The 21,451-nt window shown below is 37.2% G+C and overlaps 1 protein-coding gene and 1 long non-coding RNA gene across 3 annotated transcripts; both read right to left on the reverse strand.

The window, feature by feature from the left end:
* Positions 1-187: 187 nt before the first annotated feature.
* Positions 188-6,899, reverse strand: LOC128022485 (uncharacterized). Its single transcript, XR_008185933.1, has 3 exons — positions 6,400-6,899; positions 5,004-5,073; positions 188-827 (listed from the first exon to the last, which is right to left on the reverse strand). It is a non-coding gene; the product is annotated as an uncharacterized LOC128022485 (long non-coding RNA).
* Positions 6,900-8,560: 1,661 nt separating this feature from the next.
* On the reverse strand, positions 8,561-20,599 carry LOC128022468 (suppressor of cytokine signaling 7). Of its 2 annotated transcripts, XM_052610087.1 has the most exons (10): positions 18,890-20,599; positions 18,175-18,239; positions 17,822-17,926; positions 14,196-14,327; positions 12,718-12,863; positions 12,370-12,538; positions 11,502-11,630; positions 10,671-10,806; positions 9,182-9,323; positions 8,561-9,087 (listed from the first exon to the last, which is right to left on the reverse strand). In XM_052610087.1, exons 1-9 carry the CDS (start codon positions 20,236-20,238, stop codon positions 9,203-9,205), a joined length of 2,352 nt encoding a protein of 783 aa, XP_052466047.1. In that variant the 5' UTR covers positions 20,239-20,599; the 3' UTR covers positions 8,561-9,087; positions 9,182-9,202. The 2 variants fall into 2 exon arrangements, with proteins under 2 accessions (XP_052466047.1, XP_052466048.1); XM_052610088.1 differs by lacking the exon at positions 14,196-14,327 and having other exon boundaries at positions 18,890-20,594.
* Between the last annotated feature and the right edge of the window lie 852 nt (positions 20,600-21,451).

Consider the following 21,451-nt stretch of genomic DNA (forward strand, 5'->3'; position numbering starts at 1 on the left):
GCATACTGTATTACTATTTACAGTATGAGTACTGTATTTTTCAATTACAGTACAAGTACTGTATTTTAATATGCAGTAATAATACTGTATATTGTATTATTATTTACAGTACAAGTACTGTATTTTTATTTACAGTACTAGAATTGATTTCATATTACTCAGGCTTTTTTTGTAGATTTGGGTCTAGCTTCATTTGCTTTACTGTTACAAAATTAATAAAATTTTAATCTACATGTCACTGGTAAGGTTGCAATAAAGTTGGATGAAACTGATCTAATCGCAGCAGTCAAAGTTTTATTTAATATATAACTCAAAATACTCAGAAAACAAAGCAACAAAACCAAACACAGAGTATAAAAAAAGACGAACCAATTAACAACAGGTGTAACTGATGTTTAACGAATGAAAAACCACTAGCTGTAAACTATACGTTTTTTACTCCCCCAAAAATGCATAAGTTCTCATGAACATTTGTCATTAAAATGTGCTGTTTCATTGTTTAACTATTTCATTATTTAACATTTACTTTAAAAAGTACATTCTACAAATGTGTGTGAATTCATCCTGTGTATTTGTAACATGGCTAAACATTTCTGAAAAACATTCTGAAAAGCAGAACAAATCAAACAGTAAAAATATGTTTTAGTCGTGTTTTCTTTCAATATTTGGCCAATCGAATTCAACAAGCTCTCTGATGAAAGATGTCACAAGAGGATTCAGGCTGGCAATTTTTCTCTGCACCCTTTTTCCAGATGGCCGGCTGATCTGTGATTTTGATTTTGTGATTTAGGCATTTGGTGCCATCAGGGTTTATTCTCAGAATGAACCTGCAAGCACAAGAAAAAACACATTTATCAAACCAGTGATTTCCCAACAGTCATAACATGGTGCTGTATGCAGTTTTATGTTAATAAAAGCAATATGTACTATATAAATAAATAATTAATTATACATTGTAGACAGATTATGAACAGATTAGACAGATACACAAATACTTTTATAAAATAAATAATGCTTTAAATAAAAATATAAAAAATTCAATAGAGAAATATGCAATGATGGTAAAAACAAAGTGATGCTTTAAATATTAAATTAAAACCCCCAGTACGTCGCAACAAGTCACTATCTTTATTTGTGAGGCATTCATTCATTCAGTAAGGAAGCAAATGGCTGTAATTATCAATGAATCATTGAATTATTGGCTCTCTTAATTTATTCAAAGCCGCAGATTCATTCACAAACACTGCTGTGTGGTGCTGTTCTGCAGTAGCTTTTGTTGGAGCTATTTTTTGTATCGAAAAATACTGACTATTACTGTGTTTAAAATGAACATCACTTAATATTAATACCTTTCGTTTGTTGAACTGTTGTATAAATCAATGTCACATTAGCAATCGAGTGGATATTCGTGTTAAACACAGGAACTCACACAGGGAATGTTTTTGTATTGAAGAGATTTTGAATCTTAAATCGTCAGTAGGGTTGCCACCTTCAATACAGAAAAATAAGAGTAAATCACAACTTAAAACATGTTTTCATAAAAATATTAATTGCTAATGAACTTTAGTAATTGTATAAGGTGGCGTGAACACAGATTTTGGATAAAATATTTGCAGACAGTAACACCATCCAAACAGTGAAACCACATAATAAATAACTGATCTACAAACATTTCTAAATTCATGTAAAACACACAATTATTGTTATTTTCTTTTTATTATTGGTAAGTTAATCTATTTTATATAGTCTATTCTTAATTGTACTGTAGCCTATTGAAGAATGCAATCGTTTAAATTAGTAAAGTTGTTTATTTGCTTCACATAGGCACTGTATTTTAATTATTAAATATATCTCTCCTATCTCTTATTAAAATAATGCTCATGTGTCTGACTGTACACCTTAACCGTAATAAACAAATCGGTAAAACTTTAAAATGTGTTTAAAAAATAATCTGGAGCAGCTTCCACCATTCTTTCAAATCGACTCTCTGCCAAGAGACCCACACTCCACTGACTCTGATTGGCTGTGAACCTGAAACAAACCAATCAATCCAATGATGGCAGTGAGTATTACCCAATCAGGGGCAGAATAGGACGAGTCTTCACAGAATGCCGGTGGGATGATCTGCATGAGATGCTGCATTGAAGACAACTCGGAAAATACGGACAAACCACGTCCAGTATTGATTCAAAATGGGACGCGCTATTTTATTCTCAAATGCGGGACGATTCCGTATTTCAAGGGACGGATGGCAACCCTATAAGTCAGTCAAATCAAAATTTATATATGAAAAGCTCTTTTCCAAAATGTGATAAATTCCATAATTTTTTTTTTTGTAATTTTGCAATGTTTTGTAATTTTGCTGTGTACTGACCCTATTTGCTGCTCCATCAACGTTTCTTGCCAAATCGCTATATTTCCATGTTTAGAATGTACTGCAAGATGCAGGTGCTTTCCAAACCGCGATAAGCGCTGAACCTATTTTTAGCCTAAATGCGATATATCCTCAGGACTAATCAGAATTATCTTTCTCTCTTCACGCTCTCACCCTTGAATCACTCGCACATATCGCGCCAGACGCTCAGTTCGCCTCATTCGCGCGTCCGTACCGTGCTAAACGCCTTGCGCCACAGGACCTCCAGATGCACGTAAACAGCGTCTTTGCATTGACTTAAAGGGATGGTTCACCCAAAAATTTAAATTATGTAATTAATAACTCACCCTCATTTTGTTCCAAACCCGTGAGATATATACCCGAGAAATATATTTAAGATTAAGGCAGAGAGCTCTCAGTCTATCCATTGAAGCAGAAAGGTAAGAAAAACATCATCAAAGTAGTCCGTGTGACATCAGAGGGTCAGTTAGAATTTTTTGAAGCATCAAAAATACTTTTTGGTCCAAAAATAGCAAAAACTACGACTTTATTCAGCATTGTCTTCTCTTCGGTGTCTGTTGTGAGAGAGTTCAAAACACTGCAGTTTTTTTATACGAAAAAAAAAAGACCATTAGACAGCTGCAGCTCATCCAAAACCTGCAAGCATTCTGAGTAGAACCAGAAAATCTGAGCATATCACACCAGTCCTCAGGTCCTTACACTGGCTTCCAGTTACATTTAGGATTGATTTTAAAGTACTTTTACTCGTATATAAGTAACTAAATAACCTAGGACCGAAATATATTTCAGATATGCTCACTGAATATAAGCCTAACAGAGCACTCAGATCACTAGGATCAAGTCAGTTAGAAATACCAAGGGGTCACACAAAACAAGGGGAGTTCGCCTTTAGTTACTATGCCGCCCGCAGCTGGAATCAGCTTCCAGAAGAGATCAGATGTGCTAAAACACTAGTCACATTTAAATCTAGACTCAAAACTAATCTGTTTAGCTGTGCATTTATTGAATGAGCACTGTGCAATTTCCGAACTGATTGCACTATATTTTCACAATTTTTTTATTCTATTTTATGTAAAATCATTTTCTAACTGTTTTAAATTAATTTTAAAACATCTTCAGTTCTCTCTTCACAGCAGTTCAGTCAGTGTACTGTTTGAGTAAATGAATTACTCCGGGATATTGGTTTGTTTGAACTCAGAGGGAGTGTCAGCCACATTAAAAAAGTGAACAGCTTAAGTCATTTGTGGATTATGCACATTGGAACCATTTAAAAGATTCAGTTCGATCTGGTGAACTGGTTCAGAAAGATCTGGTTACATCGAATGATTAATTCCTGAACCGGATATCACAAACTGCTTTGTTTTGAACTCTCTCACACAACATACACGGAAGAGAAGATAATGGTGAATAAAGTCATAGTTTTTGCTATTTTTGGACCAAAATGTATATTCGATGCTTCAGAATATTCTAACTGACCCTCTGATGTCACATGGACTACTTTGATGATGTTTTTCTTACCTTTCTGGACATGGACAGTAGACCGTACACACAGCTTCAATGGAGGGACTGAGAGCTCTCGGACTAAATCTAAAATATCTTAAACTGTGTTCAGAAGATAAACGGAGGTCTCACGGGTTTGGAATGACATGAGGGTAAGTTATTAATTACATAATTTAGATTATTGGGTGAACTATCCCTTTAACATGAAAATCACTTGCGCCAGACGCTCTTTTCCCATTTGGTGTGAACGCCACTCACTCACATACACAATGTCATGTCATGATGTGTATGTAAAGTTGAAAATGGATATTTTACTTGTTTAAAATGTGCTAGAGAAAGACATATGACTACTACACTCAAGTCTTTTGCAGTGTCTCACACGCGTCAAATTTAAATTATTGTTTTTAATTTTAATTTAAATGTTTCTTGAGCAGAAAGTCAACATATCGTCCCCTTGGAATTATAAGGTTCTATCTGCGTTCTCAGCAGTTTTGAGATATTGAGCTTTAAATTTTTTGCATTCCATGTAGAAAGCACCTTTTATTTTCTAAATAAAAAGTTCCAAAATGTACATAACTTAACAAAAACTACATCACATAATGTAAAGAAGTGGCCACAGAATAAATATATGTAAATAACTAAATTTTGACAAAAATGTCAGATAGAACCTTATAATTCCAAGGGTACGATATTACAAAGATTTCTGAAGAATCAAGTGACAATGAAGAATGGAGTAATGAAAAAAGGAATACATAACATTTTAAAATATATTTAAATACAAAACAGTTATTTTAAATTGCAATCATATTTAAAAATATGACTGTGTTTCTGATCAAATAAATGCAGCCTATAAGCTTTAGGATAAGAGCTTGTGATGTACAGCCTGGTTGGATTGGCTGCTGCCTAAAATAATTAAACATAATTTACCACTTTATTTACAAAATATTAATCTTCAACACGTGTTCACAAGAGCACCGCGATGCATGCATGTTGTGTTGACACAAGAGCAGACATTCAGTCAGCTCTCGGGTATCTGTCTGCTGGTAGATGTTGAACAACTTTAATCTCATCCATAGTATCAAATAAAAAAGCTTTTTAATAGACTTACCAAGTGCAATCAGTCTTGGGGTACTGGGCAGAGAGAGGCTTCTCTCTGCATCTGCTGGAGTTGCAGTGACCTAAAAGTAGAGCAATTAACATAAGGTTGGGAGAAATTAATTACATATATAGAGAACATACTTGCATCTTGTTTTAAAATACTTTCAAAGTGCTTTATAAGCATATGTCACTTTGTGATATCTATGTCTGCCTATCTTGCAAAATAGAAGTTTGATCATAAATGATGATGAAAATTAAAGTGTACCTCAAATGCATGACATATGAATACAAAAACAGTAATAGTCTTTTAGAAATGTCTTAAGAAACTATAATCCTGCCATCTCTTACATCCTCCAGTAAATGTGGGTCATCTGATCTGTGTGTCTTTGCATCAGTGTACTGTGCTTTGACTGACTCAAGGGCTCAAAAGTGCTTTGAGGGTTTCATTTATGGGAACATCCTGCAAAAAGCAGTCCTTTCCTTTGGAATTTTTACCTAGATACACCTGTTCAGGTGCCACATAATTAAAATTCCTCTTGAAATATGTCTTCTGTCAAAAATGTTTCTTTAAAATGGTAAATGGACTGCATTTATATAGTGCTTTCAACAGACCACATGGCCATCCAAAGCGCTTTACAAGTTGCCTCACATTCACCCATCCACTCACTCATTCATACACCGACGGCGGTGTCTGCCATTCAAGGCGCCATCCAGCTCGTCGGATGCTAGTCTTTATCATTGCAATTATCATCAACCTCAGAATGCACAACAATGTCATCATGGATGTCATTGTCATCATGGATGTCACTGTCATGTCTACAGTTTGATGCATCAGCATCTATTATTACAGGGTTCTCCAAAGATTCTCTGTGTTTTCTGCTTATGTGAGATGTGAAAGATGATTTTACATGAAAATGTTTTTCACAGTTGGGAAAGGGGCAGGTAACGTTTTCCCCATCTCTTATATGCCAATTTAAATGGACGCAGAAGCTAGGAAAATTTGGGGATGTACAGAGTGCTCGCATCCCAAAACCTGACAAATCACAGCATGCGTTTGAGCAGGTCTGCAGTTAACCTTATTTGGTTGTGTGTGCTTAGGAAGCATGTGTGACTTTAGTGCAGACAGAATCTGAAAACTACAAGGACAAGTCGGCAAACCACCATTGAACCTAAAATTAGACAGGTTCCTATGCATTATGATACGGTGGTAAAATCTGTAATGCGTTCGCACAGATAACTTGCAGTGTTCGCACACAAAACTGCGCAACCATCTTGACTGCTGCTTTTTTAAACAGTATTTTAAAGATAGAAATGACAGTTTTCATATTATGTTAACGTTTTAATATAAGAGTCAACGTTGGTATAATAATCACCAGCGTTTCCTCATTGAATTATTGTTAGCTTACCAGTTTCTTCAGATGACGGTAACCGCCAGAAAAGAACTCCAAGCAACTCCAAACCTCCGACGTTCCGCGGTTCTAACAGCAAAAAACTAAATGAAAACGAAATATTCACTTCAAAATACTGTTATACAACCTCCGTCTTTAGTGTTGCCTCACGTTTTCTTTTTGTACTTCAAGATCGTTTGCTGTTAACGTAGAGTTTCCACAGAGTCCTCCTGCTTAGCTAATTTACATTAAAGAGGCAGAGGAGCATTAAAAAAAAAGCTTATTTTGTTTCTGTGTCACTAAATATCAGTCAATGTAAACTTTATTCACCCCGTTGAAGTTGTCATAATGATAACGGCAGTAACAATTGTAACATTACCTCAGGCCTTGACAAACAGGCAGAAAAAAAGTCTTGACTACAGGATGGTCCTCACAACTCACTCAATTTGCAACACTGGTTCTTGTTAGGTTGCTGTTAATAAGTGACTGCATTTGAAAATATCTCGGTTTTAAATAAAATAATTACAGAAACAAAACAATACTAACCTTTTTGTTGAGTGTTTCCTCAGTTGTCCCAACCAACCGAAAAAAAAAAAAAAAACCGTTGAAAAGAAGTCTCCGTTGTCATTGGTCAGTTTTTTCGCGGGCATTGTCGCTACTGTAAATCGATTTACAGTAGAGAATAATTACAGTACTAAACTTATATTTTCCCATAATCCTTTGCTATTTACAGTATTATACTGTTGGCACATTTAACAGTATTATACTGTACATATTACAGTAAAATACTGTTCAAATTACAAAAATCCGTTACAGTGTATTGAACCGTTCGGTACGACACTTTCGGTTCGGTACGCGGTACGCATTATGTATACCGAACGGTTCGTTGGAGTAATTAATTATATTTGAAAAAAAAAAAAAAGAGAGAGAAAGAAATATAATGATATGCGTTCAACAAGGTAGCCCAATAACCCAAACAACGTAACAGGCAATGCCCCTGACACTCCCGAAGAAGAAAAAAACACCATCTTATATGTTTATGTTAGGCTACTCAGCAGGCGCTCGCTCACTCAGTACACGCTGAAGGCTCCTTGCAAAATAGCCAATGCGTTTAACAGACTAGAAATGAGAAGATCCTCCAATAACCAACAGGTCTGGTGTTTGGGTGCACTTTGGATTCCCTTTAAGCTATAATGGTGATGGCAAGAGAGTGGTGGATAAAAAAACAACGGTATGTCACATCTGCAACATGACAGGGTACACCAGCGGGATTACAAAAAAAAAAAAAAAAAAAACCAGCGGGAATATCTGGGATATATGCGTCAGTACTATCTGGGAAAAGACGAAAAAAAGGAGAAACATGCACGCAGCAAACTATCCCTGCAGCATTTAGAAACTATAGCTTACAGGGAATCCAACCCAAACACCAGACCTGTTGGTTATTTTAGGATCTTATATTTCTGGTCTGTTAAATGCACTAGACATTTTGCAACGAGCCTTCAGCGCATGCTGAGTGAGCGAGCGCCTTAGGGGCCGTTCACATATCGCTCCTAAAAACGCGTGGAAAACGCTAAGCGCGTCTTTCTCCTCCTTTCCAAAGCGCTCGGGCAGAAGCGCTCATGAGGCGTCTGTCTTTGCTAAGCAACAATGACGTGCTCTCTCCATGAGACGCGGAAATTTCAGCGAAGGATAAATGGATTTGCAGCTCTAAAAATCGCTTGCAGTAGCTCTGCTACTGAATTTATTTCAAAATTGCAATCCATATACAACTATGATCAGCTGTTCCTTCATCTTGGCTGAGCTCTCAACGTTGTTACGGGAAAGGATGAAGCTGATTGGTTGGTTCTTGTCACATGACCCGCGGTGCGCTTGCGGCATTCTGAAAAGTTGAGATGTTTTTACATTTTGCTGTATCTAAAACGTATCGAACCGAACCGAACCGTGACATCAGTGTATCGTATCGAACCGAACCGTGAATTTTGTGAACCGTTACACCCCTAATATATATATATATATATATATATATATATATATATATATATATATAAACCCTGGTAACTTATTAAAGCAATCTGCAAGGACAAACAGATATGTCCAATGGTGAGACAAACTTAAATTCATTTGATTATGATCCTTAATCAAAAATAATGTGTAAAAAAGTCATTGAGTATACCACCACTTATTTTCAAGTTTACTTTGTCTTTTACTCAAAATACAGTTCATGTGGCCTGATCAGACTGAAGGAGTTACAATCAGGGAAAGGACAAATAAAGGGGTCACACACTCCACCCAGGGTCCTGATGAGGAAAGAAAGAAGAACCAAACAGAGACGGATTCACAAACTGGCCAGTTTAAAAACTCCAGTGTAATATAACCTACAGATGAAGGCTTTTTCTAGTACCCCAAGTCAAATGTCCTTGTTCGTTTTTTGTTTAAATTATTATTATTTTTAAGTCCACTGTTTGCTGTCCAGTGAACTTTCAAGTCCTTTGTCTGTTATGTCAGTCTCTGGGTTAATTTGCCAGCTCAACGTAGACAGTATTCCAGCACTCCTCTGTACTCTCTGTCCGCGTGTTGGTCAAAGAGGAGGGGCCAGTCGGCTGATGTTCACTGGCTTCTGCTGGAAGACTGGCAGGGAGTTGGAGCAGAGCTGTGCACCAGGAAGTGTCCATGCGCTGGTCCATCTATTATCCACACATAGAATTCCTAAAAGAGAATACATTTGCATTTAGTTAATTAAACTAGTTGGCATTAAGTACAACATAATGAATGTAAATCAGTCATGGCTGTAGTTACGTACAGTGAAAAAGGAGAGATCTGGCTATGTTTCAGACTCGGCTTCCTTTTCCACACCTGCTGCCTGGCGCATCCCTTTGATTGACAGGTACATCTCTTCCTCTGGATCATAGTAATAGAACTTCCTCAAGTAGACAATGAGCGGTCTAAGAAAAAAAAAAAAAAAAGTAAATTTTTTTAGGCACTTTGTACGCAAATATTTTTCATTTTTTTGTACTAAAAAATGTATATACGTTCATTTCAATAACATTGGGTAGAAATATGTGATACACTCATTACTCCCTGAAAATTATTAACTAAATGTTTGCTCCGTATTGACAAAAATAACTGCAGATGATTTCCCTTGATATCATAATCATATTTTTATTCATTTTGATTAATAGAATTTACTTTAAAATACTTATTTTGAACAGGGCACTTGCATCCCATGATCTTTGCATATGTTAAACTGTGTTGTTGATTTAAAGGGATAGATCAGATGAAAACGAGCCCATTATTTACTCAACCTCAAGGCATCCTATGTGTATATGACTAACTTCTTTAAGATTAATTGAATTGGAGTTCACTTTGATCTTCCAAGCTGTTTAATGGCACCCATCGTGTGTTGCAGTTCATCAGTACGAAAGAAGTGGAAGAAAGTGCATCCATCCATAATAAAAAAGTGTCTCACACGGCTCCGGGGGGTGAACAAAGGTGATTTGACGTGTTTTTGTTAGAAAAATATCCATATTCAAAATGTAATGATCACTTTAATCTAGCTTGTGCCAACAGTTGTACACAAAAACAGCTCTGGGAGGATGATGTAGATTAAACTGATTATTATGTTTTAAATATGGTTATTTTTCTTACAAAAACACATTGATCCGCTACAGGAGGCCTTTGTTCACCGGACCCGTATGAGGCACTTTTTATTATAGATGGATGCACTTTATTTCACTTCTTTTGGACTGATGCACTGCAACACCCGCTGAGTGCCCTTAAACAGCTTGGAAGATCAAAGACAATTTTAAATATAACTCTGACTGGATTCGTCTGAAAAAAGACAGTCATATACACCTAGGATGCCTTGAGGGTGAGTTAATCATAAAACTTCACATTGGTAAGCAACACAGAAGGTCAGCAGTGCTCACATCCTAGTACCAGTATTTCATGCATCTCCCATGTACACTACAATTCAAAAGAAATTAATACTTTTATTCAGCTGGGATGCATTAAATTGGTCAAAAGTGACTGTAAAAACATTCCTAACATTTCAAAGATCATTTCTGTTGTTCTTTTGAGCTTTTTATTAATCGAGCAATGTATAATGGTTTCAATAATATTAAGCAGCACAACTGTTTTCAGCAGTGATAATAATAATAATAATAAATATATGCAGCTTAAGTGAGCATATGAGAATTTTGAAAAGCAATCTAACAGACCTCAAATCTTTGAATTGTAGTGATTTAGAAATCGTAAGAAGGCAAATAATGTAAAGTGTGTGGGAGTCATACTTGGGGAGGGGCAGCTCCTGGATGTGGTCTATGCGGACGAGTTGTCGGATGCAGAAACGGCACAGATGCTGGAGTGATTTCACGTTGCTGAAGCGTGAGACCGGATAGAGCAACTGTACAGGGGTCGGGGGCAACCCTGAAACAGACACCACACGTTTCTTTACACTGACCTTTCATCTCTTACACCCTCAAACCTGCTGCTGGTTTTTACAAACAATTTAAATGAAATCTTTTCTTTCCTCTTCCCTTTACTTCTGTGCATATTGCTACCACAAGCACATTAGACAAAAAAATTGGTTGTCATTAACTAAATCGAAAACATTTTAAAACTAAAATAAATTATAAATTTAAATAAAAAAGTAAATTCTAAAAATAAAAACGAATAAAAAATATTAATAACTACTATAATACATTAGAAATGTAACTAAATGAAACAGGATCTAAATTGGTGTCCCATTACTTAAAAAAAAAAAAGAATTAAGTTTTTGTTGAAAACCTCTTCATATATATTTGACTTAATGACATTAAAAATATTATTTAACATAAATTTAATCTAGCATGCCATGAAAAGCAGCTAGTTTTAAACACATAGAATGTCTGTATACCCCTATAAAAACTGTGAAGAAAATACATGTTGATATTCAAAAATAATATTTAGCCAATGTATTTTGTCCCACCCTTTGTTCACAACTATAATAAAGACGAAAAAGAAGTTTCAACCACTTTTCTCCCTATTTATCCCTCCTGCATCAGTAAACAGAACAATTAAATGCTTGTTGAAAATCCTTTCTGCGATGTCTTGTAAGTTGAGCAGGATATTTGTAGCCTTACCGGGTACACGTGAACGGAGGAAGTAGAGGAATTTCCCATTTTTAGAGTGCATGATGGCTCGCTCAATGAATTCAACCACAGAATGGCAGCGGTCCTCGAATTTAGGGTGGCACCATAAACTGAAGGTTCCTGAAGAGTTAAAAAACAAACTTTAAGGAAACAAATACAATGGGGAAAAAATTACACTTTGGAAACACTTAAAATAATTTGGTACAGCCAATTGTATTAGTTTTTTTCAAATTGTATTTATGGTTTGATTCAAACCTTAAATTTTGATTTCAGTTTAAACATATATATTTTTTCCCAAAAACAAAAACATTTATACAAAGTAAAAATATTATTTATATATTTAAGACCATATCAATGTAATTTCTTTAGACATGAGTGAAAACTTTATCTTGTGTAGTGTAGGTATATATATATATATATATATATATATATATATATATATATATATATATATATATATATATATATATATATATATATATATATATATATATATATAATTTAATAATAAACAATATCTAAATTAGCTATAATATAAAAATAGCATTTTCACTTAAGATAAAAGCAACAACATTTTGTTAGTCAGTGTTTCATTTTCTTTAATTACTATGAATTAACATGACTTTGAAATACCTTATTGTTTTTTATTGACTTTATTCAAATCTAAATTTAGGCCTAACTGTCATTCTGCAAGTAGTGAAATCTAATCTGTTTGTTCAGGCAGTGCAGTCAACACTGACTTTTTTAATCAGACTGTAAACCACTAGAGGATGTGGTTAAGATCAGGTTTTCATTTGTTGTTTGGCTACACTTTTGAGTCTGATATGTCAAAAAAAGATATGTATATATGTGTGTTTACCTCTGTAGTGCTCCATGCGCGTGTGATGTGTGACTCCCTGTGAGCGAAAGCTGAGGCTGAGGATGTATCGTGGGTCTGAGCTGTCCCGCACCAAAAACGAGCCATCTGGCTTTCCTCTCAGCTTCATTTCAGCATCCTCCCAGTTCATCGGCCCCCAATACCAGCCGCACTACAGACACAAGCACACAATGACCATACAACCATGCTGAAAAGCTGCTTAGAGAAAAAACACGCAAAACCCACAACCCCAGGAAACCCCAGTCATATTTCATAGTTAAAAAGGTCTATAGATGAACATGAGTGAAAAAGTTCTCTTGTTTCTTGACTTCAACTGGTGTTGTCTCTCACCCGCTCCAGCTCTCTCAAGCTGGCAGTGAAGCTGCTGGAATCTGCTCCTCTCAGTGGACACATGATCGGGGCCGGGGCCACTCTACCAGGGGCCGGAGTCTCCATTGGTGACGGAGTCGAATGTGGAAGTGCCCGGAAGAAAGCATCTGAGAAAAAAATGCAACATTTTTAAAATATAAAAGCAAATACTGAGTTGCAATCAGCTGAGACTAATATTCCATCTAAAAGTAGATAAATGTCCATTCAAAAATTTGATGAAAAAACCCAGTTTTTTTAAGAAAGTTTTATTTTTATTTTTACATTTTAAAATAGAAATGTAATTTATTGATGTGATGCCAATATGCTGATTTGCCCCTCAAGAAACATTTATTATTATTATTATTATTATTATCTATTTTTATTTTTATTAATTACAGTTGTGCTCCTTAATATTGTTCCGGAAACCACAATACGTTTTGTCCATTATATATGCTACAAAACAAATAACAGTGTACAACTTTTTAGATTAAAATGTATTTTGAAATTTTCTATACATTTTATCCAACGTTTCATTATAGAATGACAGGACTATAACCGTTATACTTGTGAACTGTTAATTAAACAAATATCCCAAGTGAATAATATGAGGTTATTAAAATATATCTATATAAAACTGTCTATAGCAGTTAGACAGGAATATAAATATATATATTTAAATTCTGTACTAATGTACCAAACACACATTGTCCTTTTGTGACAACATGCCCCAGTTGTGTTCTATATTGTGTTCACTTGTTTGCTCAAAAGCTAGAGCACAACGAAGTTCTGTTTGGAAACAGATTTGACAAAAATTATTCTAATGTCATATGATTATAGTATAAAACCATAATTCAGATCCATTACTAATTTACTGAAGCATCTCTCCGTATACCAACTTCACTCTGTGACAACTTGCCCCAAGCTCCCCTATAGCATATCACACTACAGGACACATGAAATGTCATATCAACTACTAATAAACATGTTATGATTTTATAGTTATCATATCTTTAATCCCCTTCATTCCTCATACACAAGTTATATTTCTACACGAGGCACTGAGCAAAAGATGCTACAACACACATCTTAAGTTTGAACATCGCTCACACTTCCTCTCTGAACTTTAGACACACTGCCTTTTTTCTCTGAACTGCAAAAGGAAGTGAAAAACGAAACCACACGGTCAACCGAAGCCTTTGTAAGGCAAAACAATACATGCGGCGGGTGACATGTATAGTCTTTGCCTTTGCCTTTCACAAGAATACCACAGTTACATTCACACTTTATTGCATTTCTCTCCACGCTTCAAGGAATAAAGCTGCTTCTGAGGGCATAGAAGGAGCTGGTCTGCTGAAAAGGGAAGGGGAGGTTAGGATCTGCTCTCAGAACCAGAAAGATGCCCTGAAACACTCACACACACACACACACACACAGCCCTCTCCACTGCACCCAAGTCTTACCATTGAGGCTGAGACTATGCTGGATGGTAGCGTGGAGAGGGGGAGGAGGAGGAAGAGGCAGAGGGAGAGACTGCAGGGAGGCCCCCATTACACTCACTAGGAAAGGCCCAGGCTGCGGCCCACCTATATCGTCTGGAAGAGAGCAGGAGGGAGGGTTCAGAGCCAGGAGGATGAGGAGATGTCATAGAAAAAGCAATGGAAGGGTAGACAGAAGCTAAAAGTCTATTAGAATGAGATAGGTGCCACGGACGATGAAGAGGAAGCAGAACATGACTGAATTCAACCATAACACCATTCAGCTTCAGAGCAAAGGGACGACCACTTCATTTATTCTTGCATTTATTACCGAACATAAATCAAAACGCAGCCGGGTTATACCGTGCGAACTGCAGTATTGGGATTAACGTGATTATTATATTCAATGACCTGTGCTTTTTGCATGAAGAACGTGGGTTTCGCCTGTCTGATGCATAAAGGAGCAGGACAAATCCTCCAATTATGTGACAATATCTGATCCTCTTATAGCACTTGAAGACTAAGACGCCGTGACAGGAAGCGTATGACATGGGGAACTCCAACATTGGGAAACAACAAGGGCAACATGCTGGTGTGTGAATTCAATCATACACTCACCACACTGGAAAATTCATCTCTTCCCAGCTGTGAAGAAATTATGTGAAGTATATATATATATATATAAAAGAATATTCTGGGGTTCAATCAAGTGTTATTTGGGTATCAATGAGATACTATTGTAGTTTGTATTAATACTTTGATTTTTTTTATTTTATATTGTTGGTTTTCTTGTTATGTTTAGTTAAAGTCACTTTGTTCTATGTTTTTGTCTTTTTTTATTTATTTAACATCAAATGTATATATAATATAAAATATAGACATTTCTATTCATTTTTTTTCAGTTTTAGTTAGTTTAGTACATCAAGTTAAGTTAAATGAAAATGAGAAATGTTCTCTCAGCAGCTAGCTTTTTGTGTGTGTGTGTTTTATTTTATTTTATTTGATTTCAGGTAGCATTCATTTTAACTAATTATTTTTTATGCTTTTAGCTTAAGTTACCTATAAAATAACCCGGGTTCAAAGATTTTTTTAAATTTTAATGACATATGTAAAATTTCCTAAATTAAAGTTAAAATGCATACTGTTACAATAGTCCAGCAACATGATGTGAACAATGTGAATGTTAACAAGACTGCAGTGTGGAGAAATCACATAACCTTTTCACTGTAATGTTATATTCAAATGTGCAACTTTGTTGCCATGACAACACAACACTGTAAACATTAAAAGATCTGTAACGATTACTTTAAAAGCTTTACAGCTTTTACGATAGCTCTATCAAACAAAATGTATAGCCAAATAAATAATTTTAGTGATTTTTATCAAATCAAAATTATAAGGTTACTATTTCTGCTTCTAAATTCTCCAGAAAGTGGCCTCTTTCACTTCCATTTTCAAGTATCATTATTCCTTTTCTTTCTATTTTTAATAAAAGTAGTCAAAATTATTTTTACTCAATTAACATTATGCCACAAATGCTGTCAGTTGAGCTTAAAACCTCTACCCCAAACCAGTGTTAATTTCGTTGACTAAATATTTTCGTCATTATTTTCGTCACGAATATATTTTTGCAGACGAAAACGAAACGAAAACTAAAAAAGAAGGCACTGATGGAGACTAAAACTATGACTAAATTGACTGACATTATCGTCAACGAATAAAGGACGAGACGAAAATAGACTGTGACGAAAATCAAATCAGCAGACGGGAGAGATGCGAGGAATGAACAAAAGAACCGGCAAAACAGAACAGACTGCATGAGAGAAGAGAACCAATCCGAGCCTGACTTATTGAGACGTGAAGCGAAGGTTTTCAGTTTTTAAATGAGCTCCCGGGAAGACGGCATTCGAAGAGGTGATGTCTAAAAGAGCGACAAAATGTCCACAGCTCACTTCGCGTTTGACGACGAACAAAACAAAACAAAGTGTAAAGCACGCGGAGCGCTCATTCGTGGCAAGAACACAACCAATTTGAAAAGACATTTACAGAAGAGCCACCCGGACATTTTCTCAAATGTAATTTCACAACGATGTTCTTTTGTTTATTGAGCTAAGCAAAATTGGAAAACTGCAGTGCGTAGATGTTGTAGCATTAAATATTACGAACTGAAAAGTACTGTAAAATAGCCCCTTCTTCAAGTTAGATGAGAGCACAATACTAATACGTAATATTATGATACATACACTTGATTAATACTAATGTTTAGTATATTTTATAATGTTCTACTTGTTGACAATATCACAAATATTTCTATATTAGTCATGTGAAACGTGAATGTTCACATCCTATCATTATACATACTAATATTGTAGTATTTAAAACATACAATATTGCTAGACAAATGAATACCTTATAAAATCTTGTTACTTTTTTTATCCACCCAACTTATTAAATATTTACTTTAAATGTATGCACTTATTGTTCAGCTCAGCTGTAAGCTTTAAGGTCCTGGACCTAACTTTATTTTTCTTTTATTGATGGTCAATTGGCAGCTTAGTATCATGACAGTGTTTGTTGCTGCATAAAAGCTTTTGAATCGAAATAAAGACACAGTTGTGTTGAAATAAAGTTGAATTTGTGTTTTATATATTTTGGTTAAGTTTGTTTCCTATACCAGCTTTTAGTCTTATTTTAGTCGACTAAAATACCAAGCAATTTTAGTCGACTAAAATAAGACTAAAATTAAAACAAATCAGATGACTAAAACTTGACTAAAACTAAAAAGAATTATAGTCAAAAGACTAAGACTAAAACTAAATTAAAATTTCGTGTCAAAATTAACACTGCCCCAAACACGATAAGCAATCAACTTCAAACAATCGTAGACTGAATAATCCACCTACCTAATCATCTTCGTTCACTCATGATAAAGACTGCTTCTTCATATATGAATATTCAGATCTAATACCTGTATCTCCAGTATACTGAGATCATTTCAGTCTTCACTACCAAACCACACAGCCACGCTGAGCTGATGTACTGGAAGAGGGTACGAGGAGGCCTCACTTTATTAGAAACGGAACTGCTGGCCTGTATGCCAAATACTGCTGAAGTCAAACCACACCTAGACTTACACAATAACCCACTCACGCGCTTCTCTTCATTTTAGAGTTGCAGAATGCTATCAGAGACTCCTGTTACCATGAAATGAGTAAAACAGGGAAATGAAAGGACAAAGTGAAAGATTAAGCAAGTAGGCTGACACGGCATCTTTAACATCTGCCTTGTGCTCGATCACAGATGTGAAGTGAAAAAGATACAACAGAGTCTTCTTGTGATGGGATGTTGAGGAGAGGGACTCTGTTTTCAAGACTACATACATTACTTACTATGCCATGTTTATTTTTTTTTATCTTATCAACCCCATTTTATTAAACGGTAGCGTATAAAACTATGTGCATATACAGATACAGAAGATAGAAGTGTCAGTGAAAAGGATAAAGTGAATGTACCGGGAGGAGGTTACTGTGGAAAAACAGATAGGTATGAATGAAGGAGAGCAGAAACGAAGGAGATCTAGGAGGTGTGTGAAGATCTGTAGTGGGGCTCACCTAGCAGACTGAGGCTCCGCCGGGGGGGAGGTGGAGGAGTGGGAGGGTGGGGGGAGTTCCCGCCTCTCTGAGAGATGTCCACATCCACCAAGGACACAGTCTCTCCTGTACCCAGAGCCACAAAACAGAAGAGCCATAAGAACAACATTAACAATATTCATTACAATAACGTAGAATAATTACAAAGATTGTCTTCAAATAAGATTAATCTCATCCAAATCATTTGCCTGTGTCATTATATTTTCCATAAACTGTGTAAACTCATTAGCGGTTTGCAAATGTGCCTTCATTTCATGTATTCCAAGGATTCCTTTAGCTTCCGCCCCATTATGTTCCCTTAAATCTTTGTTTACCTGTAAAAACGGGAGTAAAAGAGGCTGCAGAAAAAGCACTTTGTGCCCTTGTTAGTCCAGGTTGGCTGCAGAAAGACAACAAATTAATTTACATTCATTCTGTTGTGTATTTCAAGGTTATTTTTCATTTTTAGTCTAAAATATATAGAAGTACACACATAATCACATCATGAATAAACTGCATTCACCTGTGATCCTTGGGCCAAGTATGACATTGAGAAACATTGAAAACTATTACAACTTTACTGTACACTTTTTACTCAATATTTATGGAGTAACACAATTTATATTTAAAAGAAACATGAAAAAAAGTGCTCCATTTCCTGGTAAATTTTCATCACCAGCATATGTGAGGCTAAATCTTTCATTGAAATCTTAAATAATTCGGGGTCAAATTTAAAGAAGCACAACATGCTGAAAAGTCGTCGGTTGAAGGCTATGGTTTAGGTAAACGTAAGTGTTATGTTCCCTATGCAATTTCCAATGGGTTTGTAGAAAAAGTTTTATGATTTATTAATAAGTTAAGGTCTGTGTTGTTCTACAACAATTATGACTACAGTGGTGTCCTGTTCATTACCTAACAAGTTGTTACCAACTGTTTTAAGTTTGCGGTATGTCTGTGTAGTAGCCTGTGTGTGAAATAAAAATGTGTAGCCCTATACAAGAAGTTCAAGCTTAGATTTTGAATAGGTGTTGTTTGGGCAGAAGACCTCACCTGGCCGTGTCCTGTTCCCCACCGCTCGCTCCAGACATGTCCACTAAACTGCCCGCTGAGGATATGGAGAATGTGACTGAAGGTCTCTTGTCCAAAATGTTGTTAGAGCCACTACAGCTTTTAGTTCTGAAAAGTTTACTCAGGCGGATTTTAAGCGAGCCCTTCCTGGATTTCCCCGGTACTTTCAGAGTCTTCTCTCCTCCGCTCGCAGCGGAAAGATGCGCCCGGGTCGTGCTCCTGTCCGGCCGGGCCTTCGGTGTGGACGCCTGGCTGGAGCACGGGGTGTTCTGGCTGGGTTCGGCTTGGGACAGGACCTCGGGAGACAGTTTGTCGCTGGTAGGAGCCTGAGGCCTGGTGTTTACCGAGTCTCGTAACAAACAACACGCCGGCGAGCAAAGTCTCCCGGACACCCCTATAGCTTGTCCAGACAGCACCGACGGGAAACACTTGAGAGCGAACGCCCCCGGCTCCGCGTTCTGAGACTCGGCCTTCTGACAGGCATTGATGCCCAGGCCGTTCACCTCCTCTGACCCGAGGCCCTCCAGCACCAGCAGCGCATCACTGGTCTCGGTCGGGTCCTCTCCCTGTCTGATTCCAGCCGAGCCCAGCACGCTTTGACACGAGCAGCGCTGCAGCTCGCCATCCTTGAGCAGAAACTCGGGTACCGGAGCGACTCCCAGCTCGCCGAATTTCCTCGCCAGCTCCAGCACGGGACCGTCGGGCAGCTGGAGCTGCCGCTGCGCCGTCGTGCAGCTCCAGCCCGGCTCTGTCATCGAGCTCGTTTTGTGATCCACCACCGGAGGCCAGTCTTGTTTGTCTGTGATCAAGCGATGCCGGTGGCACAGCTCGCCTCCATCCGTGTCCGTAGCAACATGAGGATGCAGCGTCCATGTAGGCGGATGCTGAGCGTCCATAGCGCCGGGCTCGGAAGCGAGTACCGCTTGGTCCTCAAAAGCCCTGCGCTGATCCTCCGTCTTGTTCTCGGCAAATCCTTCAGAGTCTCTCGATATGTTTCTGAATACCAACAGCTGAGGCCCCATTCCACCTCGGTGGGTGAGATCGTACCCGTGGGCCTCGGCTGAATGAAGAGGAGGAGGCGGCATAGACAGCGCAGGTCTAGTCGCCATCACTCCCGCGTCAGGTGCCTCCGTTCCGCTGGTCTGCGGAGCTTTGTTCACCGCCGAAATGTGGCCGTGATTCTGCGTGCAGTCATAGTTCCCCTTGATAGCCACCGTCAGTCCAGTGCACGACGATAGATTCCCATTCTCCTCGTCCAAGCGGTCATCCTCGGCCGCGGAGACCAGGCGCATCAAGACAAAATCGGGAGACATATCTTGCGCGTTGTTCATTATTATTCCTCAATATATTGAAGGAATGAGCGATATCAGCGTTTCACATTGCTCCAGTCATGAGATCTCGCTTGTGTGATGATGATGATGATGATGATGATGGTAAATCCTCCTGGTGTTTCTTAGCTCCCTCACTCAGCGCCAGACAATTAGAGCATATAAACCCTATTTCAGTCGCTCCTTCAACATTGCGCACGTCCTCGTCTCATTTCGCGTCCGGCCTTAAAAATCTCCACGGGGCTTTGTAGGGTCATACATAACGCTTGGTTCCACGCAATCCTAACGGCGACTGTGGTCACATTACCGTCGAGGCCCCACCCGCCCGCTCACTTCCGCAAATTCGATGCGTTTCGTGTTTGGTCTTATCGGTGCCATTGCTGTCCACTTGGCTGCAGGATATGTGCTGTCCCCTAGTGACGTGCACCATGCAGCTTTCATGTCATTTACCGTGCTGTTATCTGGGAGATGGCCTTACTAACTGATGTTTATGATGCATCAATTGTTGTGGCAAATCGGTTGCGTTATGAGTCAAAGACAAATGACTTGCATGATATCATCATCTGAATAATGACTCTCATCCTCATATAGGTTAGCCTACTAAAATGTAAAGCATTATGTCAAACACAAGGCCTATATACAACCAAGAGAGATAACATCATAATAAAGGACATTTTATTATGAATAATATATAAAATATTACTTATTTAAACAAAAACACAAAAAAAACATTATTTTTTATATAATTTATTTTCCTATTATTGACGCATAAAATGGGAAATTTTAACCAACAAGGTTTATAGGAATGTAAAAGGTAACCGTTTCATATAATGCATTTAAATTAATATGTTATAATAATTTTTAAAGAATGTGGAAAAAAAAAATCTGTTTAGTTTTATATGGAACATGGCATGTCAAACTGCAGGACTCGACAACTTTCCAAAAGTGTTTCATGTCATCTACTCCCATAGATATTTTTTAAATCACCGCACGGTTTGTATATGCACATTAAAAGGCATATAAAGATAAAATACAGTTACTGTTTACATTCTCCCATTGTTCTGTGGTCAAGACTTTTCATTTGCGCTGTATTTTTGACATGCAATTTCATTGATGGACCGAACGCTGTCGCTGTACACAAACATTTACACACGGATACCTTTAAAACCTGCCATCTCACATCACAAAAAGCGGAGTTTATTACAGTCAAGGAAAA

Source organism: Carassius gibelio, chromosome A11 (genome assembly GCF_023724105.1).
Source record: "Carassius gibelio isolate Cgi1373 ecotype wild population from Czech Republic chromosome A11, carGib1.2-hapl.c, whole genome shotgun sequence".
Lineage (NCBI taxonomy): Eukaryota > Metazoa > Chordata > Actinopteri > Cypriniformes > Cyprinidae > Carassius > Carassius gibelio.